At 37.5% G+C, this 26,596-nt stretch overlaps 1 protein-coding gene across 1 annotated transcript; it reads left to right on the forward strand.

The window, feature by feature from the left end:
• The first annotated feature begins 49 nt into the window (after positions 1 to 49).
• On the forward strand, positions 50 to 25,781 carry MARCHF5 (membrane associated ring-CH-type finger 5). Its single transcript, XM_059476656.1, has 6 exons — positions 50 to 334; positions 14,307 to 14,509; positions 18,356 to 18,486; positions 21,621 to 21,804; positions 22,226 to 22,392; positions 23,558 to 25,781. The coding sequence occupies exons 1-6, from the start codon at positions 291 to 293 to the stop codon at positions 23,672 to 23,674; spliced, it is 846 nt and encodes a 281-aa protein (XP_059332639.1). The 5' UTR covers positions 50 to 290; the 3' UTR covers positions 23,675 to 25,781.
• The last annotated feature ends 815 nt before the right edge of the window (positions 25,782 to 26,596 follow it).

Genomic DNA, 26,596 nt, shown 5'->3' on the forward strand with positions numbered 1-26,596 from the left:
AGCCCTGCCCTTGGCGCAGGCGCGCTGCGGGGCCGGGCGGCGGTGACGGCGGCGCGGTTGCGCTCAGCGCTCGCCGCCTCTCCCCGCGGCGGCCCGGGCGCTCCGTCCTGTCCCGGCCACCCGCCCTGCGCCGCGTCCCGCCTGCCGAACGAGGGAAGGGCCGCTCCGGCCGTCCCGCGAAAGGGCGGATTTGCCGCCCTCCCGTTCGCTCCCCTTTCTCCGCCGCCGCACGCGTGACGCCTTTGTCAGGCTCCGGGCCCTCGGCTGGGCCCGCTCCTCCGCCCGGGGCCATGGCCGAGCAGACGGGCTTGGCGCTGCCGCAGACCATGGACAGGTACGCGGAGGGAACGCTCGGGCTGGGCCTGTCAGCCCCCGCGGCGGGTTTGGGGCCGGTGTCGCGGGTCCGGTTTCGATTTTTGCCTTCTAAAAGCCTCGGTGGCCTGACTGAAGTTGTGGAGCGCCGTCGTAAAGCAGCGCCAGGTACCGCGGGCAGCTGAGGGCCAGGAGGGATCGCTCCCGCTGCCCTCGGCCACAGGAGGGCTGGGGCTGGGGGTGTCTGTCCCTGGGCCCAGCAGAGCCTCCGGGAAGGGAACGCGCTGATGTGCGCGTCAAGTGAGGCACCAAAAGATGACCTAAGCATAGCCGGCCTTGTGTGTTTTGTTGCTGGTTTTATGATCTGAAGAAAGCCTTTAATTGCTTTCTGGAGCGTTTTTTAAAATTACAACCTTAGAAATATTATGACTTAAGCATCTTTCTTCGTCTATAATTACTAACTTGTAAATTCTATTTATTGTATTTGTTTTCTCTATATATGCTTTTATTTGAATACGTAACACTTTCATCCTGTTCCACTGAGCACTTCAGGTTCCTTAAGTGTAATTTCTACTCATCTATGAAGCCCTTGCAACCTATTCATACAAACAATAAAGCACATTCACAGCCTGTTATTGCAGGAGTTGTAATAGCCTGGTATCTCAGAAGGTGGGGATCCAGAAGCAGTTCAGGCTTCTGTTGACGAACCTGTCAATTTTTCATCATAAGGAATCAAAAAAAACCCTGGTGGTTTTATCCTTTCCAGGTCGCCTCTAAGGAAAGAGTGTTTAATGAAATACAGCCTGTCATCAGGCAGGTGATGGAAATACAAACTGTGGGAGGCAGGGGTGGAACTTGTGCAGCCTGGAAGGTGGGAATGAGAAGTTCCAGTTTGATATAGAAAGAGGATAAAGGTGATTTGGGGAGGGAAAGTTTGTGTTCTAGAAAAACTGAAAAGGTAAGAGATGACAAGTGGATGATTTATGTTATAAAAGTATTGCTGAATCAACTCCTCTTAAACTAAAAAAATAAAAAAACCCAAAAGCAAAAAACACCAACAAAACAACAAACTTTCATCTGCATCCTGAATTTTGTGGTCTAGTAATAAATATTTAGAGTTCAAGGAAGCCATAATACTCTCTGTGGCTGCCCTGATGCCCATGGCTATTGTCCTGGTTCTGAAGTGCTGGTTCACCCTGTTGGGAAATGGCTGTGAGGTTGTGTTTATAATCTTTGTTGTGACCAACAGTTGAATTAAACAGTTAATTAAAAAGAAAAAGGGAAATTAGTTACCTGGTTGCCAAACCAGTTTACTGTTCTTCAGTTGTTACCTGTAATAGAGATGTGGGGTTTGATGTACATTTAATATTCTTGTGTTCTTTAAAGTTTGTCAAATTATAATTTGTGTCTCTGTCTCTTTTCAAAGACTTTATGCTTAGAGTAGCTTGATATGTAAAACAGTTGGACAGCAGGGAAAGAATTTGAAGTACCTAAGTAGCATAAAAGGAGGTGTGATATGCAAAGTCTTAAAGAGTAATTGCAAATGATTATAGCTTAATGCAAAATGCATGCTTTAAAATAAAATACAGATCTTTTACTGAAGGATGCAGAAAACATCTTTCCAGATTACTTTCATTTGGATTCTAATAGTTGAGGAAGGGGAAAAGAAAGGTTTTCTTCTGTTTCCAATACCTAGATGGCCACCAAGAGTGGTGTCATGCTGTTGTATCAGGAATTAGGTGGTGCTGTAGGTCTGAGTGCATGCACTGCTTTGTGAACAAGGGTCAGAGCTCCCAGAGCAAGTTCTTTGATTCTCTGCTTGTGAGAGGGAACAGCTGGATTCTTCTCTTGACTCTTAGATTCTATACCTGTATGATTACAGGTTTATTGCCTTAATAAAGTTGGATTTCTCTAGTGCAAGGACTGACTTGATAGCATCACCACGTTCTTGCCTGGGATTCATCTTTCTTTGATGTATTTTGTGCTCCATCCTTTATTTGCCTGCATAATTCGGTCTAGGAAGCAACCCATGGATTTATAATGAAGGTAAATAGCTGTTAAAATGTAAAGAGTCAGTTACTCAAAATTTCTACCTAAGGATTTTATACTTACCTGAAGGATTGGCTGTAGCATAAATACAAGAAGCATGACAGTGACACTACATTGTGGATTGTCTCATCTGCAGCTTTTAGGAGACTAATCCATATGATTGGCATCATCTTTTCTAGCCTGAAAATTGGAATTTCCATCCCTCTTGTAATTTTTTTTCTTCTCTTTCATGTTCACGTAACAGTTCCAGATAATAATTCTTGAAATGCTGTCCTTTTCTCCAAGCAGAAATCTTTTCAGTCTATGCTAAAACCCCATATTTCTGGACTAATGCATACACTTTTAAGGCAGGTATTAGTAATCTGGCTAAATGCTGAGATTTTATTATTATTTCATTATTTTAATGCCTTTGTTCATGTTAGTTTAATGCATAAATTACAGAATTATAGTAATCTTTGTTAAAACTTGAAATTATGTGGCAGTGGGTTAATGTGCTGCTAATGTGAGCTGTAATGCTAAAATGTACTCATATTTTTAAGCTTTATTCTCTTGATTTCAGTTGGATTGTGTGTGGATTGCTCTTGCACTTGGTTATGCCAGTGAATGGCTGGGGTTCTGTTTTCCCAAGCATATCCTGTGGCAGTGAATTGTGGTATTTCATGTACTATCCAAATTAAAGACAGCTGCTCCCTTCTGTGCATGTATTTGCCACCATGGCCAGAACGTGGTCACCATTGCTTTCTGTTACTTCAGGCTGTAGAGGTGTTAGTCAACATTTGATGGATAATCTCCTGAAGGCTTGTGCAGGTACCTGCTGAAGAATCAACATAGTGATCATTTTAGCATGGTTTAGTTTTTGAATTAGCATTCTTAATTTTCTGACTCAGTGGTAGTTGCTCAGTTGTGGTGAATATCCTTGATAAAAACTGGAGCAAGATGATGTGGCTTTAAGTCTCTGCCATTCCCTATTGAAAGGAGATGAGAGCTGAAATTGCTGGTAGACTTTAAAAGCAATTAAACAATAAATTGTAGTTTGCTTAAGAAATTACTCTTACTATCTAGAGGGGAGTGCTGTTGCAATTAAATTTTCTCTTTCCAGATCACCGATTTATTGGAAAAATGCTAGCACTTGTAGTTCAAAAATTGCAGAACAGCATTGGATTTTCTATTTCAGTTTTTTGAGATGTCATCTGATTCCATAGTAATTTTATTTTTTTTTCCAAGAATAAAGAATATGTATGGTATTGTACATGACTTTCAGTTTCTCTTTCCATTCCAGTCACCATTTGTGGTGGTGTTTGTGTTGAGATCAGTTCATTTCCTTCCTTCTTTGAAAGTGCAGGCACTGTTTTAGTTTTATTTGCACAATGAATTGTTGATACTTTAGTAAGCTAATACAGGGTTTTGGATTATGACCCTGATGCTACAACCTCAGTAGTGTAATTAGTGCAGGGTGGTCCTTGATTAAAGATGTTTATTCTGAACATCTTAGACTTGTACTGTATGTTGTGCTCTGATTTCTCTCACTGAGGGAAGTTGACACATGAGTGACTCTTTCTAGGAGTGGAGTTCCCAGATAAGATATGCAGAGTAATAAGCAACATAAAACACAGTATGGGATTTAGGTATTATCTTTATTTTTTACAGAATGCCATCTCTGCAGTTACTCAGTCTGTTTGTTCTACTTCTGCTGATTAAGCACTTCTCTTTTCCTTGTCCTACCTCAAGTAATTTTTTTCTTTCTTCACAACAGAGTTAAACTCCTTTGAGAGAGATCTTCCTAACTTCTGGCTGAAGTGTCTCAGTGCCTGGAAGTACCTGGCTTTCTGTTCTTCCTTGAGAGTAGGTTAGAAGGAGAGGCTGTGTGAGAGTAGAGAATGGACTGTGCTGAGTTCATCTCCACCAAGGAAACAAGGAGTTTGTTTTTCCCTGTCCTTAGCCCAACTGTTTGAAAGATGATGTTGATACAGGATGGAAAAAGCAAAATCACACCTATCTTGGAGAGTGGGTTTCAAGAAAGAAAATTTGAAACAGTAATAGCTTTATAATATCTTGGCTTTCTCATTACTGCTTCATCCCAGGTACATCCCTTAGTATTTTGCTTCACTTTATCCTGAGAGTTCTATGCAGATTGACTTCTTCCTGTGTCTTACCAGTGAAGATGATTAATGGAGACTTGATGCAGACCTGGACATTGACTTTTGCCCATGGGAAATTTACAGGTGTCAGCATGTTGTTTATGAACTGCCTTAACCTTTTGACTCTTGTCTAATGTATGTTATTTTTCTATCTCTGATGTCTGCTTTGATATGCTTAGGAACAAATGGACGTGTTTTAGTCGTTGCTTAACAATTAACTTCTCCCTGCAGACAGTAGGTAATTATTCTTCCTATTTAAGTGTGAAGAAACTCCTGAGAGACAACTTAAAATTTTTTGTATTCAAACTCTTGGCATCCCATGTATTATGAAGGCATTCAGATAATATTTTCATTTGTTACATTCACTTTATCTAAAAAGGCTGTACAAACTCCTGTTTATTGATCTCTTCCATATAAAAGTGTTCAGACTCTGTAATAGTGCTTAAAGTTTTAATGGTTTGCCGTGGTGTCTTTAAGTGCTCACTGAAATGGAAACTTCTGACAGTTAATGCCAATGTGTTGAATAAATATATGTATAATAATTTACAGACAAATATCAAAAGGTTAAGGTATCAATTTTGCAACAACTTCTTAAAGTAATACTTAAAGTGGTAATAAATATGCCAGCTGTTTTAGGCTTGTTTGGTGCTTTTGGCATCTCAACCTGCTTATGGCCTTTCTGCATTGCAAAGAGGGTGGAAAATTCTTGGTGTGAAAATAAGTGCTTTCTCATGAACATTTTTGCTTTCCCCTCAGCAGCAGAATAGGCCAAGTACTAGATTTTTATAGGATATAAATACCTACCTTTATCAAAAGAGTGTGTGACTTGCTCATGCTTTTACTGGCATTTGTAGTTTACCACAAGTAGCAAGTTCATTGCCAGTGCAAAAGAGTAAGAGGAGTCAGTCTGAAGTGGTTAAAGCAAACTGCATCTGGCTGAAGTTTCTAAATGAAACTGTTGAGATTACATAAGCTGGTGAAGGGGCTGGAGCATGTGACTTACCAGAAGAAGCTGGAGGAGCTAAGCCTGTCTGGAGAAGGGATGGCTTGGGAGGCTTGATGACCTTCTACCTACCAAGGAGGCTGTTCAGAACACTGACTGTGGAGGTTCCTGGCAGGATGGTGAGAGTCAGCTGTGAATTTGAACAGAGAAGTTTTCAGCATGTGGGGATGGGAATGATGCAGTTGAGCTTGGGAACAAGTTCCCAGTGCAGATGTGGATCTTGGCCCATGGGGCTTTTCAGGACCCAGCTGGAGAATGCTCTGCTGTCTGCTCTGAATTTGGTGTTGATTCTGTTTTGGGCTGGAGGTCTGATAAGATCTCCTGTGGTCCCTTCCAAGCTGTAATTCTGTGATACCAGGTCTGGATGCAATCCCAGTTTAAGGGAAAACAGCACAGTAGCATTTGCACTGCAGAACTCAAGCATAGGGGAGGTACAGCCCACTGGCACCTTCTAGCAAATCTGCACTTGGTCTTTTTTAGCACCAGCTCTGAAATTTTTACCTAAAAGTTGAAATAACTTCCCCTCTAGTTGGATTGGGAATTTGCTTTTTTTCTCTTGAGAATTTTTGCTCCTGTCATGTTAATACTAATATGAGTGCTTTTTGTCAAAAATTTCTAAAACTGAATGGAAGTGCTTATGCTCAGGATTTTTGTGTGGTGTTCTGGGGGAAGGATTAGACACTTCCTGCCTAACGCTACTGTAGGATAAGAAAACTTACAATCAAAATATCCACTTTTAAATGCTGCTTTAAAAAATTGCAGTGAAGTTATATTAAATCAGGGGCTAGCTGTTCATTTGTTTCTAAGTTAACCTAAAAATTAAACTGGCCTGCTGTATTATAGTTTCCCCTATAACAAGTAAATACCAGTTGATTTAAGGGCTATCCAGGGAATCCTTGTATGTGCTTATGTTTGGAAACAACTTTCACAGAAACAAACTTTTTGGATAAGTGTTAGTGTTTCTAGGTTTTCAGGTGATTGCTGATGGAAAGTATGGACTGTTTAGTGTTCTCAGTTTATGTATCCCTGCCTGTTTCCTCCTATGACCATGCAGCTCTTCTTCAATGTGCACATAGTAAAAGAAACTGCTAAAACAGTGGGAAGATGGTAAATAAAAGAGTTGTCATGGACAAGAGGGGCTGGCATTCAGTGCTATTTTTTTTAAGCCATGTTGATATAATTAATTATTTCTTCACATTCTAAAAAAGACAAGACCCTCTATTTTAAACCTGCAGTGTGGTCATTATGTACCTTCCAGACCTCTTCTCATTTGTTTCTTCTAAGTGCCTCCTGGAATGTGAATATTTTTGTTTCAAAGTGGATATTTTTTATTGGCCTGAAATGTGCCAACATTTAGTTAGCTTTCTGTGAGGGATGTAATTGCAGAAGACCATGTGCAGGCTGCTTGTGACTGTTCTGCTGGTGAGTCATGCAGTCAGTTGCACAGCTTGTCCAGGAGAGTCACTTTAGTGTTACCATCAGACACCTTGCACTTTTGTTCACATTTATTCAGAGTAAAGACATTTCCAAGTTTTCAATGTCTGCCACATTTGATCGGTGGTTTTTGTTGTTCTTGAGGTATTAACATCCCAAGAATTTATCTTGTTGACATTTAATTTTTTTTGTAATTTTTAGGTCAGAAATTGTTCCAATTTTTATTATTAGGATTATATAAGATGACTGGCTTAAGTAGATCTTTTTGGTTTGTTCTCTTATACTGTAAAATTGCTGGTAAAAAATAGAAATTATAAACTGAGAATAACTTGAGTAATATTATCTGTCATAAACTCTTGAGTTCAGAGCAATTTGCTTGCTTTGGAGTTGGAGGACTACACTTCCTTTTTTTTTTTCCTTCTCTTTTCTTTGGAAGAACTCAACAGGAAGATTGCTTACCCTGTATGGTCAGTTTAACCATGAAACTCTCTAGGAATAGATAAAAACCATCAAACTTCTATTTCTCAGGTACTATCCCTCAAAATTGAATGTAAAGCAAGGAACCATGTTTAGTTTCTAACAGATGTCTGTGCTAATATATTTACTTCTGTAAGTAAAGCTGCTGTGCCTAAAGATTCATTTGTACTTCATTTGTACTTCTGCATTAACTGACTGGAAAATGGCTGCAGGAGATTGAGCTCCCATGATACAGACTCAGTGAATAACTTTGCATTTCTTTCCATTTGCTCATCACAGCAACAGCTGAATGTCAGGATGGTTACAGTTTTAGGCAGGTCAGACTTGGTCTGTTCTGTATGTAGGTCGCTCCTGGTATTTGCAGCATCTGTCATCCATTCTGTACATGTAGCACAAATATCAGTATTGGTGTTCTTCTGATGCAATCCCTTCCCTTTTCCCCCAGTGCAAAATAGCATTGGTTGGTTATAGAAACTACATATTTTGGTCTTCATTTGGAGTCTGGTCATCTTAGAGGTAATTAATAAGTAATTAAAATGTTTAAGTCACATTCAAGGAAGTAACTTTAAATAACCTCTAATGCATAATTTCCTAGTTGCTTCACATCTCCTGTGTTTGTGATTATTGACAGATTTGTCAAACAAGACATGAGAAAATGTTTTCCCTATATTGTATCATGCTGTCTGCACTATAAAAACACCATTAAATATTTAAAGCATTAACTTAATGCTATTAGAATTCTTCACTGTTTGCTATGTATGTACTTGACTACATGTCAACTTTCTGTTCAAAGCATGTTTCCATTTTGGAAGTAAATTGTTTTGTGCATGTGTATGTGGTTCTTTGTTTAGGTTTTGTATGGTTGATTTTTCTTTTTTCACTTAGTTTTAGTCACTTTTGTGTTTCTTCCTAGGCTGGTGAGAATCAGTGTTACCCACCCCAGTAGGCACTCAGTAGCTTGAATTGTTAGTTGTAGTCCAAGCTGCTAATATACATTAGTAAGAGTTCAGTTAGCAAAATGTATAATGCTTTAGTAATAAAGTGCTTATTGTACAAGTTGTTGTTTTTCCTGATTAGTCCTTTGTGCATGTGTAGAAGGGCCTCATTCTTCCTCCCTCGCTTAGGAAAGAAAACAAATGTTTCTAACATCAAAATTCATTGCATATTTAAAGGCTGATAGCAAGGCCACCAAGCCTTGATGATTTCTCACCTTTTCCTTTTAAAAAAGTGAGAGTATGGTAATATTAAAACCTTTAAAATAACTGAATTTTGGAGACTTTGTGAAAAGAATGTGTCTGAATAACTGGTTGCAAAAATTTAATTTATTCAGAATGAAAGCTAATTTTTTTTTTACTGACAGTCTAGATTTTGGCAAACTAGAGACCAAAACACAAGATAGCTAGATCTGAGGAGGGATTCCTTATTCTAAGCTGGCTAGAAGCAAAGACCATAAAACAATAAGGCCAAATTTAAGCACAATAGGTGATGCTGGCAGTCAAAGGTGTATTTTTATCCACAAGCTAGAAAGCAGCCAGCAGGATTTGGGAAACTGTCCTTTACTTGGATCTCTGCCTTTATATAGTGCAGTGAACTCTGGTGTGAAATATTTCCCCTTGATTTAAGCTGTAATTAAGAATATAAAAAAGCTTGAACTGAACTTCTGATAATCAGTAGATCTTGCTGGTGCAGTTTCTAGTTAATTTTTCTGTGGGGTTTTAATGGGTTTGTTTACTGAGTTTTAGTTATCCACATGCTTTTATTAAAAGCTTTTAAAAATCTAGTTTATAGGATGTCATCCTGAGGTTAGAGGAAGTCAGAGCCTGTATATGAATACCACTTGTGTGACCGTGTGTTCACACCAGCATTCACTTGATATTCTGTACTTGAGCTGTTTCTATTGAAAGCATTGCTTTTGTAGCAAAGTGTCTTTACTGTTCTATCTGGGCTCTTAACAATATCTCCTTTACTCAGCTTTGCAGGCTATCCTTGATGCTAGGCAGAGCAGAATTGGGTATATGGTCAGATGACTTTCAGGACTTGCTTTGAGAATTTTAGACTTTGTTTCAAAGTGACAGCCTGTTTTCTAGCTGAGTGAGACAGGCTGGCATATGGCTGCTATGCTGTGCTGCCTTGGAAGCACCCTCTGACGTCCCCAAGGAGCATCTAAGACCACTATTTTTGCACCAGTGTCTGTTCTTCACTCAGTGTAGTTCCCTTGTGTGTTTTTCCTGTTAAGATAGTGGAAGGGTGTTTTGAGTTTGATAGGCAGGTGTTGGATTGAAGATTAAAGTATTTTTTTGTGTGTTTGATGGCTGGGAAAAGAGCAGTGTTCCATCCTACAGGTGGGTTCATCACTTCTGGCACTTCATCTCCTCTGTGAAGCCTGACATAAGCTAACATTTCTCAGGTTAATGGTATTCCTTTGTAGCCTTTATCAGGGATTTGTAGGCTATGGTTGCATTCTCTCATGACCAGGCAGTGTCCCTCTAGCACAAGATCTTATTGCTGCTGGTTCTTCACACTCTGGAAAAGGAAATGCTTAGTGGTAGCATTTGCAATGAGGTGTTTCTCTTGCTTTTTGAAAGAACAGTTTACTGTCCCCCTACTAAAATTCCAGCCAGCTCCAAAGCAGCCTAGTGCTACTGGTAACCCCATTTTTCTGACATCCTAATCTTCCAACTTAAATATGATCTTGTAGTGTGTAGAGTGTAGCTGGCAAGTTTAGTGTAAAGCTTATCACTGTTCATCATCCAAGATATTTTATCTGTTGACATAACCATGCATAAAAAGTTGTTATGGAAGCTCATGAAAAATTGCCTCTTCCAAACAGCAGACTTGTGGCTCATCCTTTAGAACAGTGCCTTTTAATGCCTAGTGATTGGAATGCTTTTGGTCATTTCTTTCAAGGTACCTTTTCACCCCTCACTGACTTGGCTCTCTGTGCTACTGTTGTTACCAGTTGTGTTTCAGCCTTTTCACTTTCTTCTTTTTGGATGTGAAATTCAATTGCAATAAGCTGCTCTGACACCTTGTGTTTAGCAGGACAAGGATGATTTACTCTTGCAGCAAGATACCAGCAATTTCCTGCCACTTTAAGGAATAGAGCTTTATGATTTGAGAGAAATGCAGAAAATGTTTTGTTCTGTGAATGAACTGTAATGAGAGGGAAAATGTGTTTCTAGCTCATGATTCTAGAGCATGTCACACATGTTCAAATTTGCATTTCCCACGGTAAGAGTTAGATCTAAAAGTCAAATAGGGCTTTCTATTCTGAGAAGTTTTCTGGTTTTGCTGACCATTCATATTTCTATGCCACTGAACATAAGGTGGAAAATTCCAAGGTGTTTCCATTCCTACTTCAGTACCGAATATTTGAAACCAGATCATAAAACAGCTATACTGCCCCAGTCTAGCAAGTCATCTCCCATTAAGTGTTGTGGATACAAGGATATCTGCTGGGCTTTTGGGGCTTTTTTGTGTTGCTTTACACAGTCATCACAGTCATGCCTGCTTGAAAACAAAACTTTTACATGATGGATTCAGCTTTCACAAATTGAGTCAGATTTGATTTAAATAACGTGACTTAGATACTGTCTTCCCTCCCATCTAAGACTGGTTTTGGAAAAAAGTAACTTCTAGAAGGGTTATAGCTTAATAAAAAGGAGAGCAGTCTAGGTATGTCTGATCCTGGAGGTCCTAGGGATGTGCTAGAGCTGCAGCTCCAAGCAGGTACCAGAGAGAAAAGCTCCTTACTGGTAAGAAACTTGTGGTTTGGAGGAACCTGGATTTAGGCAGGCCCTGGTTTCTTAGTCATGTAACATTTGGAGTGTAGGATCTCTAATCTTCTGTACAGCTTTCTCCCCAACTGCTTTGCTCTTAATACAAGCAGTGCCCTGAAAAGAGTTGTCTTTGCTAGAGGCAAAAAAAACAGATCCAAAAAATGCTTTATTCTCAGGGTCAGAATAGAATTTTTGAGACCAGAAAGCTTCATCTGCTGGGGAGCTGAATCTAAAAGGCACTTGTAACCCTATATTCAGAGCTGCAATAGTGATATGGTCTGGAGTTTTGTATGTTTTGTTTTGATTTTTTTTTTTTTTTTTGAGCCAAGGAAGTGTGGAAAAATGTATTGGTGTTACTGATTTGGCTATGTAGAAAGTCATCAAGGAAAAGGGTTCGAGTTTCTATCAGAAACAATGCTTTGTTCCACCTTTTCAGCCCTTTCTGTTTCAGGTTATCTGAGTAGCAGCCTGATTGAGTGGTAAGAATCAAGGTCATATTTTATTCAGTACAAGAAAATGGAAAATCTGGCAAGAGCCTAGATACCTGTTTTGAAATGGTTTTATTTAGTCCTTTCTGCTACAGCTGCTGTCAATGGAAAGAGATAAAGCTGATGACAGTATACAGGGACTTTACTGTTCATTATTCATGACTTGCTGAAGGTTTAAGTCTGTGAAGGATTTTGTTATTCATTTCATAGGTCTTTCAGGTTTTCAAGCATGATTGGCTGGCAAGAAGCAATTAAAGAAAAGATGCATATTTTTCTTGACTTACTAACCTTGACAGAGAACTTGAGAACAGAATTTAATCTATAACCATTGTCACGGACAAATTCAGTTAAAATTGCAGTGTAGCAAGATTATGTTCATGCTTAAATCTGTCATTATTTGAATAAACTCTAGACTTGCATTTTGTGATGGTATTCTTAGACTAACTAGCTCTGTTGTGAAGCCTTTAATTTATAAATAAAAATCTGAATTACAAATTTAGAGCAGTTGTAGATTTAAATAGGATATGGAATGAGTGAGTGAATGTTTACCTGTAATGCAGAAAAAAACTTCTGAAGAGGAACAATTATCAGTAGTGTTGTATGGTATTATTTGTTGTTAAAGTAAATTTGGGGATTCTTAATGTAAATAAGTCAGACTTTGATTTTACCTTCCCATTAAGATGAATGGAAGAAACTACAGTTCTGATTCCAGATGTCATCAACTGAGAAGCTCTAGTTTTAGACCACCACACTTTAAATTTACATCTGTACCTACTATAATGTGTTCTGTAATTAAAACTGGACATTACAGGTTCATTTTATGGATTGTTCAGTATTAAATTGCTTTTTCTCTGGTCTTCCCTGGAATCTGAATCTCAGGTTGTATTCCCTTTTACAAGTATGCCAATTGTATGTATGCCTTTTACAATGTGCTCAATTATATTCCCTTTTTACAAGTAAAAAATTGCTCCAGGTTGCCTTTTGCTCTGACACACTTGCAACTTTTTCAGTGTACTTCTACTACTGTAGATGTTAAAAAGATTTCATGCTTTAAAGAATGGCTTGCAGGTACTTGATAGGCACAGTCATTTCTATTAGAAAAGCATGGCTATTCTTCTCTAAAGGAACACTTTCAATTTACACATAGAATACTACCCAAAACAGTGAGGTCTTAAAAGCAAAGCTGTTAGACAACAATATTTTTCATGTCTTGAAGTTGGAGCCAGACAAAATTAAATTTCCCATTGCAAATTCCCCCTTCCTTTTCTTCAGAGGAGTTAAACAAAAGCAAAAGTGAGAGGCAAAGCATTGTGAACCACTAACATCCTGGCATAGAATCTACAATCATTATTCTTAAATAATAAAGTTGTTTTGTTTACGAGAGTCAGAGCATTTCTCAGTTTCTTCTTCCTCAGTTACTGTGTTACTGTCTGTTACTCATTACAGATAAGAAACCTTTTAGTGTTTTGTCTTAATGTCGTTACACAAGTTGTTAAGAGAACGAAACTTCATCATCAAAATTGTGATGTTAAACTTCAGTTTGGTCACAGTGTCTAATTAGATTGTGTCTTGGAGGTTAAATTATAAGGAGGCTGTTGCTGTGCTCCTTTATAGGGGTTTAACTATGATTGTAGTGACTTGCATAAAATATTTTTTTAAAATCAGACCATTATAAATATATATATATATATAAATGTATAGCAATATTCTTATTTTGCTAGACTCTGGTTTATTATGTAAACTTCAATATCTTCAGTATGGGAATTAGCAAATTGTTTCACAGTAAAAATTACTGGCTGAACATATCTGATATTTTCCTAGTTTAGATCCATATTTTGCTTTGTCTTATAAGTTGGCCAAAAGTCTGGCCTAATCATCAGACCAGATATCTGGGAGTTCCTGGTTCTATGCTCACTTCAGGTGAGGTTGTATAGACTGTCAGTCTTGTGTTTTCTCCTTACAGATTAATATATTTGAATTTTTATGCCCACATAATTGTCAAAAGCAGAAATTTCCTCCTCTACTGGTCCAATAGTATTCTTGAAGTCCTTTGTAACTTAATTTATATTATACAAAGTCAACTTGTTTGAACTAAATACTTCATTTTTTCCAAGAGAGCAAATGAATTTGATAAAGTTGTTAGAGTTTTTTGTGGTATATTGTGTCATTTGTGTTGTTTTATTATTTAAGTGGATTGGACTTAGTTTCCCAAGTAACAGACTACAGTATTGATCATATATTTTTAAAATTAAAAAAACTTACCAAAATGTTGTAGAAGGAGATGATAAAACATTAAAAAATATGGATTTTCCATATGTTGAATTATTCAAAGGTTGGACTATAGTCTCAGTGCTTTTTAATCATAAATTATCTAAAAGTTATTAATTAATAATTCAGAATGTATAAAGCAGTTGTTTAGCCATCTGAAAAGTTATGCTTATTATGTTGATTTTATAGCAAAACTGGTACAAAATACTTACACTTCTGGTGATTAAAAGTGAAGTAATAACCATCATCTCCTCTAGATGCACATTTTCTTAAGCTGTATGCTTTCACATGTGAATGTTTATTTTTAGCATGTAAAAGTAGCAGCAAACACCTTTGTTTTCCCTTGCTGTGCTTACAGAAGCTGCTGGGTTTGCTTTGCTACGGACGAGGATGACCGGACAGCAGAGTGGGTGCGGCCCTGCCGGTGCCGGGGCTCCACCAAATGGGTGCATCAGACTTGTCTGCAGCGCTGGGTGGATGAGAAGCAGAGAGGAAACAGCACTGCTAGAGTTGCTTGTCCTCAGTGCAATGCAGAGTATTTAATAGTATTTCCAAAGCTAGGTAAGATACGGATCGTTTCAATTATTGCTTATTTATTTGTTCTTGTGTTCCTTTGTTTTCCCCTTTCTTGTGCTCGGAGCACCATTTCTGTTGGAAACTTGTCTATTCCCTTTCCCAGACAGAAAGAAATAACTTTATATTCTGCTTGCATCCTATTTGGTGGCTTAGTTAAATACCTTCTAAAACTTTTGGATCCATTCCACTTAGGTATATAGATAAATCTTGTGTTTGACCTGTAATTATTTCCTGGCTAATGGGATTGTTTTTCTTGTTGAGCAGAAGGTGACTTCTTTCAGCAGTTGCCACACAGCACATAAACACATCCTTTTTTTGACTCAGCTTGCAGAGACACTTATCAGAGGAAATTTAGTGGAGAATTTCCTAAGCAGCATGTGGCATTACTGGAAAAACATACTTTCACTTTGGTCAGGAGGTGTTTCTGAGACAATATTGCCCTGTGATCACGAGGCAGAATATTTATGATTGCGGGGTACTGCTGTAGCTCTGTTTGTCAAGGTCAAAAGAAAAAGTTGGACATGGTCTTCCAGAGTCTCTTACTTGAGTAGCCAAGAAGGATAATGCACAGTATGTTGCATTTATTTAAATTAGCAGTGCTTGCTGTTATTTCAGCCCTCGTTTGCCCGTGTGTTCTATAGGATATATTAAGCAAATCAAGAAAATGAAATGTTGCCATGGAAACTTAAATTTTGTTTAAAAGTAAAACTGATTGTTAGAGAAAGGGTGATGTAGTAATTGAGTGCAGGCATTCAGAGGATTTTAAAGAAGATTTTTTTAAAGTATCTTATTTCTGTAATGAAAGAGCTGAAAATAACTCACTGTCAGTTCTTTGGGAGAGGACCTCTTTCTTAGTAGCTTAAGGGCTGATGAAATTAAGGTGTCAAGGGAATTTTGAGTGATGACATTTACTTCCATGATAGAACACTGAGTAATGGGAAAGAAAATATACACAACAATATTGCATTGTTGATATAAAAATACATAAACCCGTAGGAAACTTACTACAAGTTATTCATATAACAGCCACACTTTGGCTTTGCTGAATAGGGTAACTCCCCATCATAAAGAAGGCATCAAACAGTAACATTTAGAATTGGCTTTGGGAAGAAAACTGGGTTTCCATCTGGACACAGAATGCACCATGAAACTTTACACTGTTTGAAATTCTTGTTTGTATCTTTACTGATGAAATTGTAATGTGAGATGTGTTTGCATTTTATTTTGACAATGGCCAAAAGGGGTAGCAACTATAATTTGGACAGGATACATTAACATAACAGGCATTTTCATTTGTTCCTGCAATTTGTGGCAAACTGTATATGAAAGCTTAGATTCCAACATTCCTGGATTCTGAAGCTGGCCTAAAATTCTTGCATGACATTGTTCAGTTCTTGCATGCAGGTATATGAGACTCCCTTCATGTATTTTGATATATTTTTCCTCATAATACCATCTTCTTCTGTTTTTAAAGATAAAGGCATAAAAATTCAGACTTGTCTAAAAGTACACAAGACATTGGTAGAAGAGCAGAGAAATTAATCTGGGTCCATGGAACATCAGTCATGACCTTGAAGTGCCTCAAACAACTGAGCCAGTCTTGCCCTTATGTAACTCTTTCTAGTAACCCAAAGCTGTTCAGCACAATTCAACTACAAGTCAGTCAGGGTCACACCAGGCAGAGTAAGGACAGTAAGAATTTTCCAAGAAGCCTTGGAACACTTCTTTTGAAGACAGTGTTTGTCATACCCTTCCCTGAGGCATCACAGTTCAGAAACTTACTTACTTTTAAGACTTCCCTTAATGTACTACTGGAAACTTTTTTCTAAAAATTCTGTGAAAGGATACCCTCATCACAAAATTTAATTTATGATTATAGTTTAGAAGTAATATCAACTTGAGGAGACATCAGTGAATATAAGTAACAGTGGGTGTTTCTTTATATATTTACTAGTTCAAAACAACCTCTCATGAAATATCTCAAAATCAGAATTCCATTTTCGATTTGATACTGCCTATCAGTTCTGGTGATTGGTGATAATTATGTTCCTGTGAGCTGTTTTCTGCTCTTTCAAGTACTTTCACTAAATAGAAAAAATATTGTTACCACTTTGAAAGTAACCAAAGAATCTCTTAGATAATTATTTCAGTTTAATAAAAAGAAAACATTTTGGCAGAAAAAAACTCTTTAAAGCATGATCTATTTTTCAAAATAAAAAATATTTTTGTTTCATATTTCCTTCTTTAATTTGAGTATCAGTGATATTTATTTTTCTGTTTCTTCCTCCGTACCATCTTAAAAATCAAAACTAGTTTTGTCCTCCCAAAACTAGTTTTGTCCTCCCTAATTAAAAGATTGCTTCAATAATTTTTTTCTAGTATTTTCTCAAGATTCGATACCTGATTCTCTAGCCAGGTTTCTCTTAATGATTAGTATCAGTAGGTGTAATTTGTTAGTACTTGTGTTATAAGGCAACCTTCAGTGTCATTTGAGTCTCCTGTCTTCAAACATAAGTTTTCAAAATGGTAAAACCAAACAAGTTGTTCAGTGCCTCTGGGAAACAGTCAAGATGTGTAAACTACTGTGCATTTAGTACTTGCAGTTATGACCTTGTTGCTACTTCCAGCATACTGATAGACATCTCAGCACCTTCTTAAGAGTGTTCTGGAAAGTCAAACACAGCTATTAAGAGTTGAACTGGATGTTCCTGTTGCCTTTTTTCCACCAGCTGACTTGAGCTGAGTGGAACTGGGGTTTTTGAAAGCATTCTCAGTAGAGTTGTTCTCTAGAAAAAGTACTAACTAAGTCATGAAATGGGAGTCACAATTTTGTCACTGTGGGTAAACTTTGAGAGACATGGAGGATTAGTTACTTGAGGAATGCCTGTAGGCTGGTTTTGAGAATTTTCACTGATTTTGGTAGGAAAAAGTAGGAAGGAACTCACAGGAACCGCTCATGCATATGAGCTGTGGGAGGACAGTCTGTATGTGGAATTTGTTGACAAATACAAAAGTAATGCGGATTATGGTGGTGATGGCTTTCACTTCCATGTTTACATTTCAGTGTTCTGGCTTTTGCCTCACTCATACTCTTGCAGTCCCTCAAAGAAAAGATGCAGGCATTGCCCTTGTTTACCTCACCAAAGGTAGTCAGGGTATTTATTGTCTTGCCCTGTGTAAGTCTGGAAAGTGCAGTTGTGCATAGACAGAACAATGAACCTATTCATGTGTTGTTGTCAAAGGCACTGAATAACCTGGATAGGAGTATTTTTTCCTCCAGTGTTTTGAGAAGTGATCATTTAAACATACTGAATGCAGCTTCTTCCAGTGGAAGGAATCTTTTGTATTAACTGTGCTACTTTTTACTACATAGCAGCATAGTTTAGTGACAGAATTTTCAGGTGAAGTTGTCAAAGGTAAGGACATGAAGTACATTACAACAAATCGTTATTTTTTCCTTTAGAAAACTAAAATATCTAACAAATAAAAAAGGCACTAAGCCTAAAGTGGTTTGTACAAAAGAACAATTCTTACTCAACACAAAGGAAGCTAATCACTGGGTAAATTAGTGCTTTAAGCAGTGTATCAATCTCCTGGAAAAATGAAATGGTAGGTAGGCAGAAGTTACAAGTTTAGCTTAATAGCTTTTTAATTATATATTATATTATATATATTCACTTAAACAGCACATGTGGTATGTCAGACTTCCACTTTGCCTCGTTTGTTCTTCTTATTGGTGATAGATGCTGACTTTTCTACAGTATGCTTTTATTTGTGTGTATCTATCTATATATATATCTCTCTTGAAACCTTACTTTTCCTTTATCATAGGTCCAGTTGTTTACGTTTTGGATCTTGCAGATCGCCTGATCTCAAAGGCATGTCCCTTTGCTGCAGCTGGAATCATGGTGGGCTCCATATACTGGACAGCCGTTACGTACGGGGCGGTGACGGTCATGCAGGTACACGCTCTTCCCTCTCCCTGCCTCTGAGAGCAAAGTCAATCTGACTCCTCTTTGCTTGGCTTTCAGTGTAGTTACCAGTGAATTCAAGATGGTTTTTCATGTTTAACTGGCCATAGTTTATAACTGCAAGTATGCCTGTTGGGCATGGTTCAGTCTGCAACTAACAAACTGCACTGCTGCTCTAGCTGGCTGCCCTGTGTATGGCAGACTGGTGAACACAATTCTGTTCTCATGGGAAAAGGTGCCATTACCACCTAGCTGCCAATAATGAGTATCTTCAGTAAAGACAGGAGATGTAATCTTTTCTTTTACTTGGAGAAAAACTTTGCTAGTAACATTCAAACTGTTGAAATTGAAAGATGGTAAACTATTTTCTGGATATTGTGATTTTTTTTTTAATTGTATAAAGGAAAATACATGCTCTGAATGATGCAGTTCATTCATAAACAAGAAATACAAAACACTGCAAATTAATGTTTTAATTACTTCAGACTGTATGATTAGTTGAAAGGGGAAAACCAGTTTTCCTGCTTCTGTTCTTGTGAACTTACTATTTAAATAGAAAAGTAATGTTGACAGGTGGTACACTGTTACCTATGGAAAGACTTGGTAATGGTGATTCTAGTTCAACCACAAGACCAGAGTTTGCAGAGATTGTACAATCAGAAGCACTTCCTTACTCCTTCAGTTGTTGATTCCTATCTGAAGTCTATAACCTGTGTTTTGCCTGAAAGCATAAAAGTATTTCTGATGCTAATTCAGCTGTAGATAGAATTAACAAGCCAATATGTTAATAAATGCTCCTCTACACAGTTCTAATTTTAAATATACAAACTGGTTCTTCTCTCATAAGTCATTTGGCACTAGTTTTTGAGAAGTGTGGTACTGCCCTGCCCTGTGAAGATGGTGTGCTGTTTTGGTTCAGGTTCTGAGTGATCTGGAAGCAGAAATGGAGCCCAAATGAGTGGTGCAGTTTCCCTGTACCAGTGTGGCCAAGGGTCAGCAGCTGCATAGGTGATGTGTAATGGCTTTCAATACCCCCTCCATTGCAGTGGGTGAGTCTGTGTATTACAGAGTGGTGCAATTAAGTATTTTTTATTGGATATTTCATTGTTGTGGCTCCAACAGGAGCATTACACCCATCTGTAATACTACAAGGAGACTTTGGAAATGCATCAGTCCTTTTCTCCTTGCTCACTGCTACATTGATCTCTTTTTCTGTAGGAAATTGTGACCTTTTTAGCTGCCCTAGAGCTCTGCAGCCAGATGGAAAAATAAATGCTTTGTTCTGAAGTTGTTTTGCTTTTGAAGTGAGGATCTGTGTAAACATTAGTTTAGGCAGCTGGTCAAATCCCAGATATGAAGAATTAGCTATTTTCATGATTTAATGTTTTGATTGTATGGATGGCATGCTGGGCAAGACAGTAATTTAGTTTTGCTTGTAGAGGAGCAGACTGAGTGGGTAGTAGAGGGAAACTGTTCCAACCCTTTTGCCACCCCAGCCTTGCTAGGTTTAATGTAGTTTTTCTCCTGATGTATTTCAGACTCTTTTCCCTTAGTTGAAGGGCCAGAGAGAAGCACAGAAGCTATTTTTAGACTTCAGGTGCAGAAAAATATATACAGAATTGACATTGTGGTAGCTAAGTCAGTAACAAGTCAGATGGAGTTACTGAAAGCAGAGAAATACAATAATCTAAAGCAGAAAGAGACGAGATACTGAAGCATTTTTTGATGGACAATGACAATGGACAATGGAGAAAAAGGATAGTGTCAGACTTCACAGCTTGAGTAGAAGATACTGAAGCTGGAAGACAAATGCTGAATGTTTTTTCAGGAATAATCTATTGGCATCAACAATATTGGTTATGCCTATTTTTAGAGGCTGTGGTATATAACATAACTTCCTGTTCTGGAGGTGTAACATGGAATGCTTTTCAGAGCAAGGCAAAAATGTACAGTTGGAAGGTACTGTGGTACATTACTGTAGCTTCTTCCCTGTGTCCTACCTATTCCAGAAGTACTGGGTTTGTTATTTTCCTTTTTTACAATTTTGCTGTTCTTTCATGTTCTTACCTTCTAATTCTAATTTTTGTGCAATTGAAGACTTGATAAGTTATTGTACTTGTGGGGAAAACAAGAAGTCAATGAAAACACATCAGAAAATCCCGTGCCTGGCAAACATAATTATTATTTTAGTGTTTTTAGTCCTACCAGATTCTTACAGAAAAAGTCATGAAAGAGCCTGTTCTTCCTGGAAGCAATTCAAAGACTATATTAGCATTTATACTGATTAAATTGAGACAAATCTAGAGGATATGTACCACTCTAATGTATTTTTTTATCCTCAGTCCTATTGGATTTATTTAAAATTAAAGTAATGTACTTTTAAAAAGACATAAGGAACCATTCTGTTGCAGTTGTAACATCTGCATTTTATAAATGGAAAAGTCTGATTAATTTTTTTATATATCAGCAGAAAAGTATAGACATAGCAGTAATAATGATCTTTTCAAATCCTTGAACTAACTACATATGAAAATAAGGTACATGTGAAGATATGCTGCTATTTCCAGTACAGTTGAAAATAATGTTCATCTTCCTGCATTGTCCAGAGAAACAATAGTTAAATACTGTGATCTCTGTTATGTAAGGTATTCCTAAAAAACACAAAATATGGATAAAAACATCCTGAGGTACCTACTATCAATTTATCCTATGAACAGTAGTGTCTGATCAGTTTCTGAGTGTAGAATTACTTGTTATAAAACTGTAAATTCTTAAATGCCTTTTGGAAAGCTTGCTGTATTATTAGTGTTTCAGATGTTAAGGCTTTTACTTACACAGAAACACATAAAACCTTTCTTGAGATGGCTGGGAATTCTGTTACAGCTCTCTGCAGTAATAATGGTTTGCAAAATAGGGCTGGTAGCTCACCTGCATTATCCTCTATAAGCAACCAAGGATACAAAGAGAAAACTGTGTAAATTAGGTAAAACAGTGTTCTTTTTTTCTTTAACTTAAAACACGTGGGCAGCTTCAAACAAACTCAACTTTTTAAGTTACATTTTGTTTATTTGTACATTGTAACAGTGTTGTGGCCTATGTTTGTCAACTATATGCATATTTTCTAGGTTGTGGGTCACAAAGAAGGTCTTGATGTGATGGAGAGAGCTGATCCTTTATTCCTTTTGATTGGCCTTCCCACTATCCCAGTCATGCTAATACTGGGCAAGATGATCCGTTGGGAGGACTATGTGCTCAGACTGTGGCGCAAATACTCCAATAAACTACAAATTTTGAACAGTATATTTCCAGGTAATGTGATTCAGTTAAAAAAGAAATGCCAAGATTGAACTTCTGCCTTTAGGAGATGGGGATAGGCAAGTAGTTTTTGCTATTTTTAAGTAGAGGTTATTAACACTGTCCCTCTATTTCATGGTCATTCTGTTTAGATTGTGTTTGTGGAATATGTCCTGAGATGGGTGTGGCAGGAGTAGCAGGAACATGGTTTCAGTTCAGGCTTTAGTAACAAAACAAGCTACTGCAAGTCATGGGTCCTACTTGAAAGTAAAACTGCAGTTGTTGAATGGAAACAGAATATTCACTGAGAAGAGGGATAGTTCTCACAAAGCAGTTGGCTATAGATTTGTACTGGAGTGGGGAGTGGGCAGTATTGCACTTTCTGTGTTCTTTTTTGAGGCAGTATAGGCCATGTAACCTTTTCTTATCCCTTTAGGCATTGGATGTCCTGTTCCTCGTATCCCAGCAGAGGCCAACCCTCTGGCAGATCACGTCTCTGCCACACGGATTCTGTGTGGAGCTCTAGTTTTCCCTACTATTGCCACAATAGTTGGCAAGCTGATGTTCAGCAGTGTTAACTCAAATTTACAAAGGACAATCTTGGTAAGATTCAATACTATGTTTCATAAATTATACGAGAGGAATATGAAGTGTTGTGAAGGAGGGAGGCAAAGGAAAAAGGAACACAAATTGATCTGGAATTTTAAGAACAGCATTTGATTAAAGGAAGGGTTTTTTTAAGATTGCCTGTCTTAGTAGTGGACAAACATCATGTGTGTGAAAGACTCTTTATGACTGAAACTAATCTCAGTTCATGACAAGGATGAAAGTTTTATCTGGCACTATAGTAGAGCAGGCCTTAGCAGTAATAATGCTGACAGTGAAGATGAGGAGCCAGCATCTTCTAAGAACAGTCTCTGTAAGGGAAGACTGGGATTTATATTATAAACCTTTTCATATTAGCTTTTGTTTGCTGATCTGGAGAGAAACTCTTTGTTTCTTATTTTAATAAGGAGAGGAAAATTAACTCTCCATAGAGTTCATATGGAGAGGGAATGGCAATCTCTTGCTTTGTGAATAACCTCTCTAGTTGCAGCCTTTCAAGGACAAGTACACTGAGTTTGGTAATATGGAATCCCTGCTCATCTGACTGTCACTACAGCCTGTTTTCAATTCCTGCATGTTTATGCACCCCTCTCTTTTATGCAGATCAAACAGTGATATTGCAAATGTTCATGCAAACTGAAAGCTTCTTGGTGTCTCATTTTGAAGACTTGAGATAAATATATTGTAAAGCTTTCTAGAGGGGAGAAAAAGGTTGTTTTACAAAAATAGATTTTATTTTACTCCACTTTTGGCAAGTGCCATTTTTCACAGTCTAGTTATAGAATGGTTATCAGTACTATTCCTTGTGCCTTGTATAGTATACATTCAGAGAAGGGAGGAAAGCAGATACATATCTGCATTTTCTTTGTTATTGAAATAAGATTTTGATTTTTAAAATTTAGAATACTGGTGAGACTTCCAAGGAAATAAAAGCTTTTATAGATTCAGTCTGTAATCCCTTTAAGTAACGGTAACCTCTGTAATAGTGCATTGTGACAGAAAACTTTGACACACTCGTTTGGAACTGTACTAATTAGTTAATCTTTAGAAGAAAATACCATATGTATAGAAAACAAATCTTCTCTAACTGGAAATTTTTAAGAACATTTGCATTGATATGACACTGAACTGTGCAGGTTTTCAAAATATTTTTTTATTTCAGGGTGGAATTGCTTTTGTTGCTATAAAAGGAGCTTTTAAGGTTTACTTCAAGCAGCAGCAATATTTGCGCCAAGCTCACCGCAAAATTTTAAATTATCCTGAACAAGAAGGAGCGTAAGGCTGTAACCTCCAGATGTCACAGAGTCTCACCTAACAGGTTTCCATGTTGTATTGGTTCCATTGTTATTGCACAGTAGTGGAAAATTGTGATAAGTTGCTGCTCCTCTATTTTTTTTTTCCTTTAAATACAATAAAGCACTGTGTTGTGGCAGGGTAAATCCTTTCAGCAACCACTGAACCTAAGAATGTGATTTGGCTTTCATTATTTTTTGGGTATTTCTGTTGGGCAATAGGCTTTTGAATTATTTTCTTTGAGCCAATATACTGAATGGAAAAAAAAAAGAATCAACTACAGAACATTTTAAGTGTAGTTAGGTAGGCTATATCCAAATGTCTTTTCTCTAGGTGATTTTGTACCCAGGCTGTCATTCAGTTTAGCATTTCACACAATGAAGGGAGATTGCTTTAGAAGGGGAGTGTGAGTCATTACCAAGGAGAAAGAATTTTCCTTGAGTTTTGCTGGTATCAAACAGGGAGTGTGAAATACTCGAATGACAGAGAAAGCAGAAGATAGATCACTCTCTGCAGGACTTGTATGTCAGCTTTAACCACCTAAGTATTAGGTGTTAAAATTAGCATGGCTTTCAGGTGACTATTTTACTACTGGTAATTTTCAGTGTCCTGTTGTATCTTCTGCAGTGCCTAGTGTAATTTTCTCATGGCTTTACTGGTTTGTAACTGGTGCTGGATTGCATTTTTTCCTCCAGTTAAAATAATTACAAGGGGGAAATAAATTTCACTTGTTTATTTTGTAGTTAAGTATTAGAACACTTGTTTAATTTCCATATTCCTTTATGTTGTGTAAATACCCATAGAAAACCTGCGAGAAAGCAGCATTGAACACTAAAGCTCCATGGGAATTGCCAGCAGGGTATCCCCTGAAGCATCCAGACCTGAGAGTGTAACTCAGCTCTGCTCGGGACTGGGCTCTGCTGCCCTGCTGGCAGTGCTGGCTGCAAGGGGCTGACACTACACTCTGGGTACCTGAGCTGAGCATCCTGCCAGCAGGGTCCTTGGCTTAAGGTAACTGGGCTCCATTTTGTAAAGGACTACAGGATAAATCTTAAATGTGTCATAAAGTTTATTTATACAGTAAGCTTTACTGTTCCCATATGTCTAAAGTAGTCAGTTGAGGGAGACATTAGCACTTCCGTTATTTGATGTATTTCTAAATCTAATTTCAACAGAAATTGATTGTTTTGTGAAGTTAAATTCTGACAAACATAATTTGAATATTGCATATTCATACCAGACCTAATCTGGATTTCATATTTGAAGTTCTTTCTTAACAACAATTTCTTTGTTTTTCTCCGAGTTTTCTCTTGTTCATATTAGTATGTCAAATGCATGAAGAATAGCTTAAAAATATTTGAGTGGAATTATTCATTAGTAAATATTTCTTTTCACCAGAAATGAAGTAAATGCAGAATGGACTTCCTATTTGACTGCAATAATGTATGTTAGGAGAAATTCAAAGTAAGGTACCTTTTCTATAGTATGTTTATCTTAATTACCAAGATGTAATATTTTAAAACTGTACAAAAGTGTATATAAAGGCCAGTTAGTATTAAAAACCTATACAGGTGTTAAAAATTATACACTCAATCAATATCAAATACTTTTGAGGCTCTTGCTGTAATGGAAGAATTACTATAACCTTGTAAGTCTGCTGATTATATTTGTCTTAGTAGGCTCACTTTTATATAAAACCTAAACTAAGTAGCAGCCTCTGAAAGTTGCTACAACTCTGTAAGATAGTCTTGAAACAATATAATATGTATTTCTTACAGAATTCCTCGTTTCAAGAAAACAACTTTTCAGTGGTCTTCACTGTATATATTTCCAAGCAATTTATTACTGTTTTTTAAAGTCTCATGGAAAGAATTGAATGATGCAAATTAGTGGGTTTGAAACTTGTTTCATGGAAAAGCTCATTGTCTCCTCTGGAAGTTAAAGCTATTGTAAAAATACAATTATAAAATACTGTATGGACTGTAAGATGATTTCACATGAGTAGTTAAAGGTCATTGATCTGTAAATCTTGTTTTTAAGTATTGAAAATTATAGTTATGTTGAATTAGGTTGAATAAATATTTTTTACACTCCTTAGTGTACTTTGTCAGTTGAACAAAAACTTCTGAAGGGAAAGTGTTTTGTTTTATTGCATACCTAAATATTTATATAATTAATTTTGAGTTGATGGACTTCATCTTTGTGATGAAGAAAGAATTACTTTAAGACTCAAGTCTGACATCACTTTTTTTTTCCTTCTCTGTAGTGATGAATACATGATACAGGGGAATGTGTTTCTTAAACATTTAAAGCAAAAGAACTGTTGCAATATGGGCAACTTCCAGTAACACACAACTGTGGGGAAGTGACAGCGTATCCTTGGGCTGGCCGATGTGCAGCGTTGATTTGGGCAATAGATGAATCCCTCCTCATCAAGAAAGATAATACTGGCTGAAGGAATTGTATTTTTCACTGATAGCCAATTTATGTCCCATTGCTTTCAGGACAGGGACTATGAAATGTTGTCTGGCATTTCTCAGTACACCCTTACAAGTAACGTGGTTTCTCCTTGACTGCCATTACATCGACATAAGGGCACAAATTACTGCACTGTGATTGGGTAATACACAGAAGATGCTTCTCCCCTTCTCTCTAAGACAGACAAATCCAGATAGGCTTTATCAATTAATTTCAAGGCTTACTCAAGAACTTGGGTGACACAACTCACTCTCCAGAAGGGCAGCTCCCAGTACACGTGCACAGAGAAGTATTGCTGTGAGTGAAAAGTGTGCTCTGCACAGGGGGATGAACTTCCCATTGGGCCATGGCTCCTAGGCCTTCAGAAGGTTTGAAAACCTGTGGCCTCTTTTTCCATTCTTGCCAGTTGCTTGTTCACATGCTCTGGATA

The sequence above is a fragment of the Ammospiza nelsoni genome, chromosome 8, assembly GCF_027579445.1.
Source record: "Ammospiza nelsoni isolate bAmmNel1 chromosome 8, bAmmNel1.pri, whole genome shotgun sequence".
NCBI lineage: Eukaryota > Metazoa > Chordata > Aves > Passeriformes > Passerellidae > Ammospiza > Ammospiza nelsoni.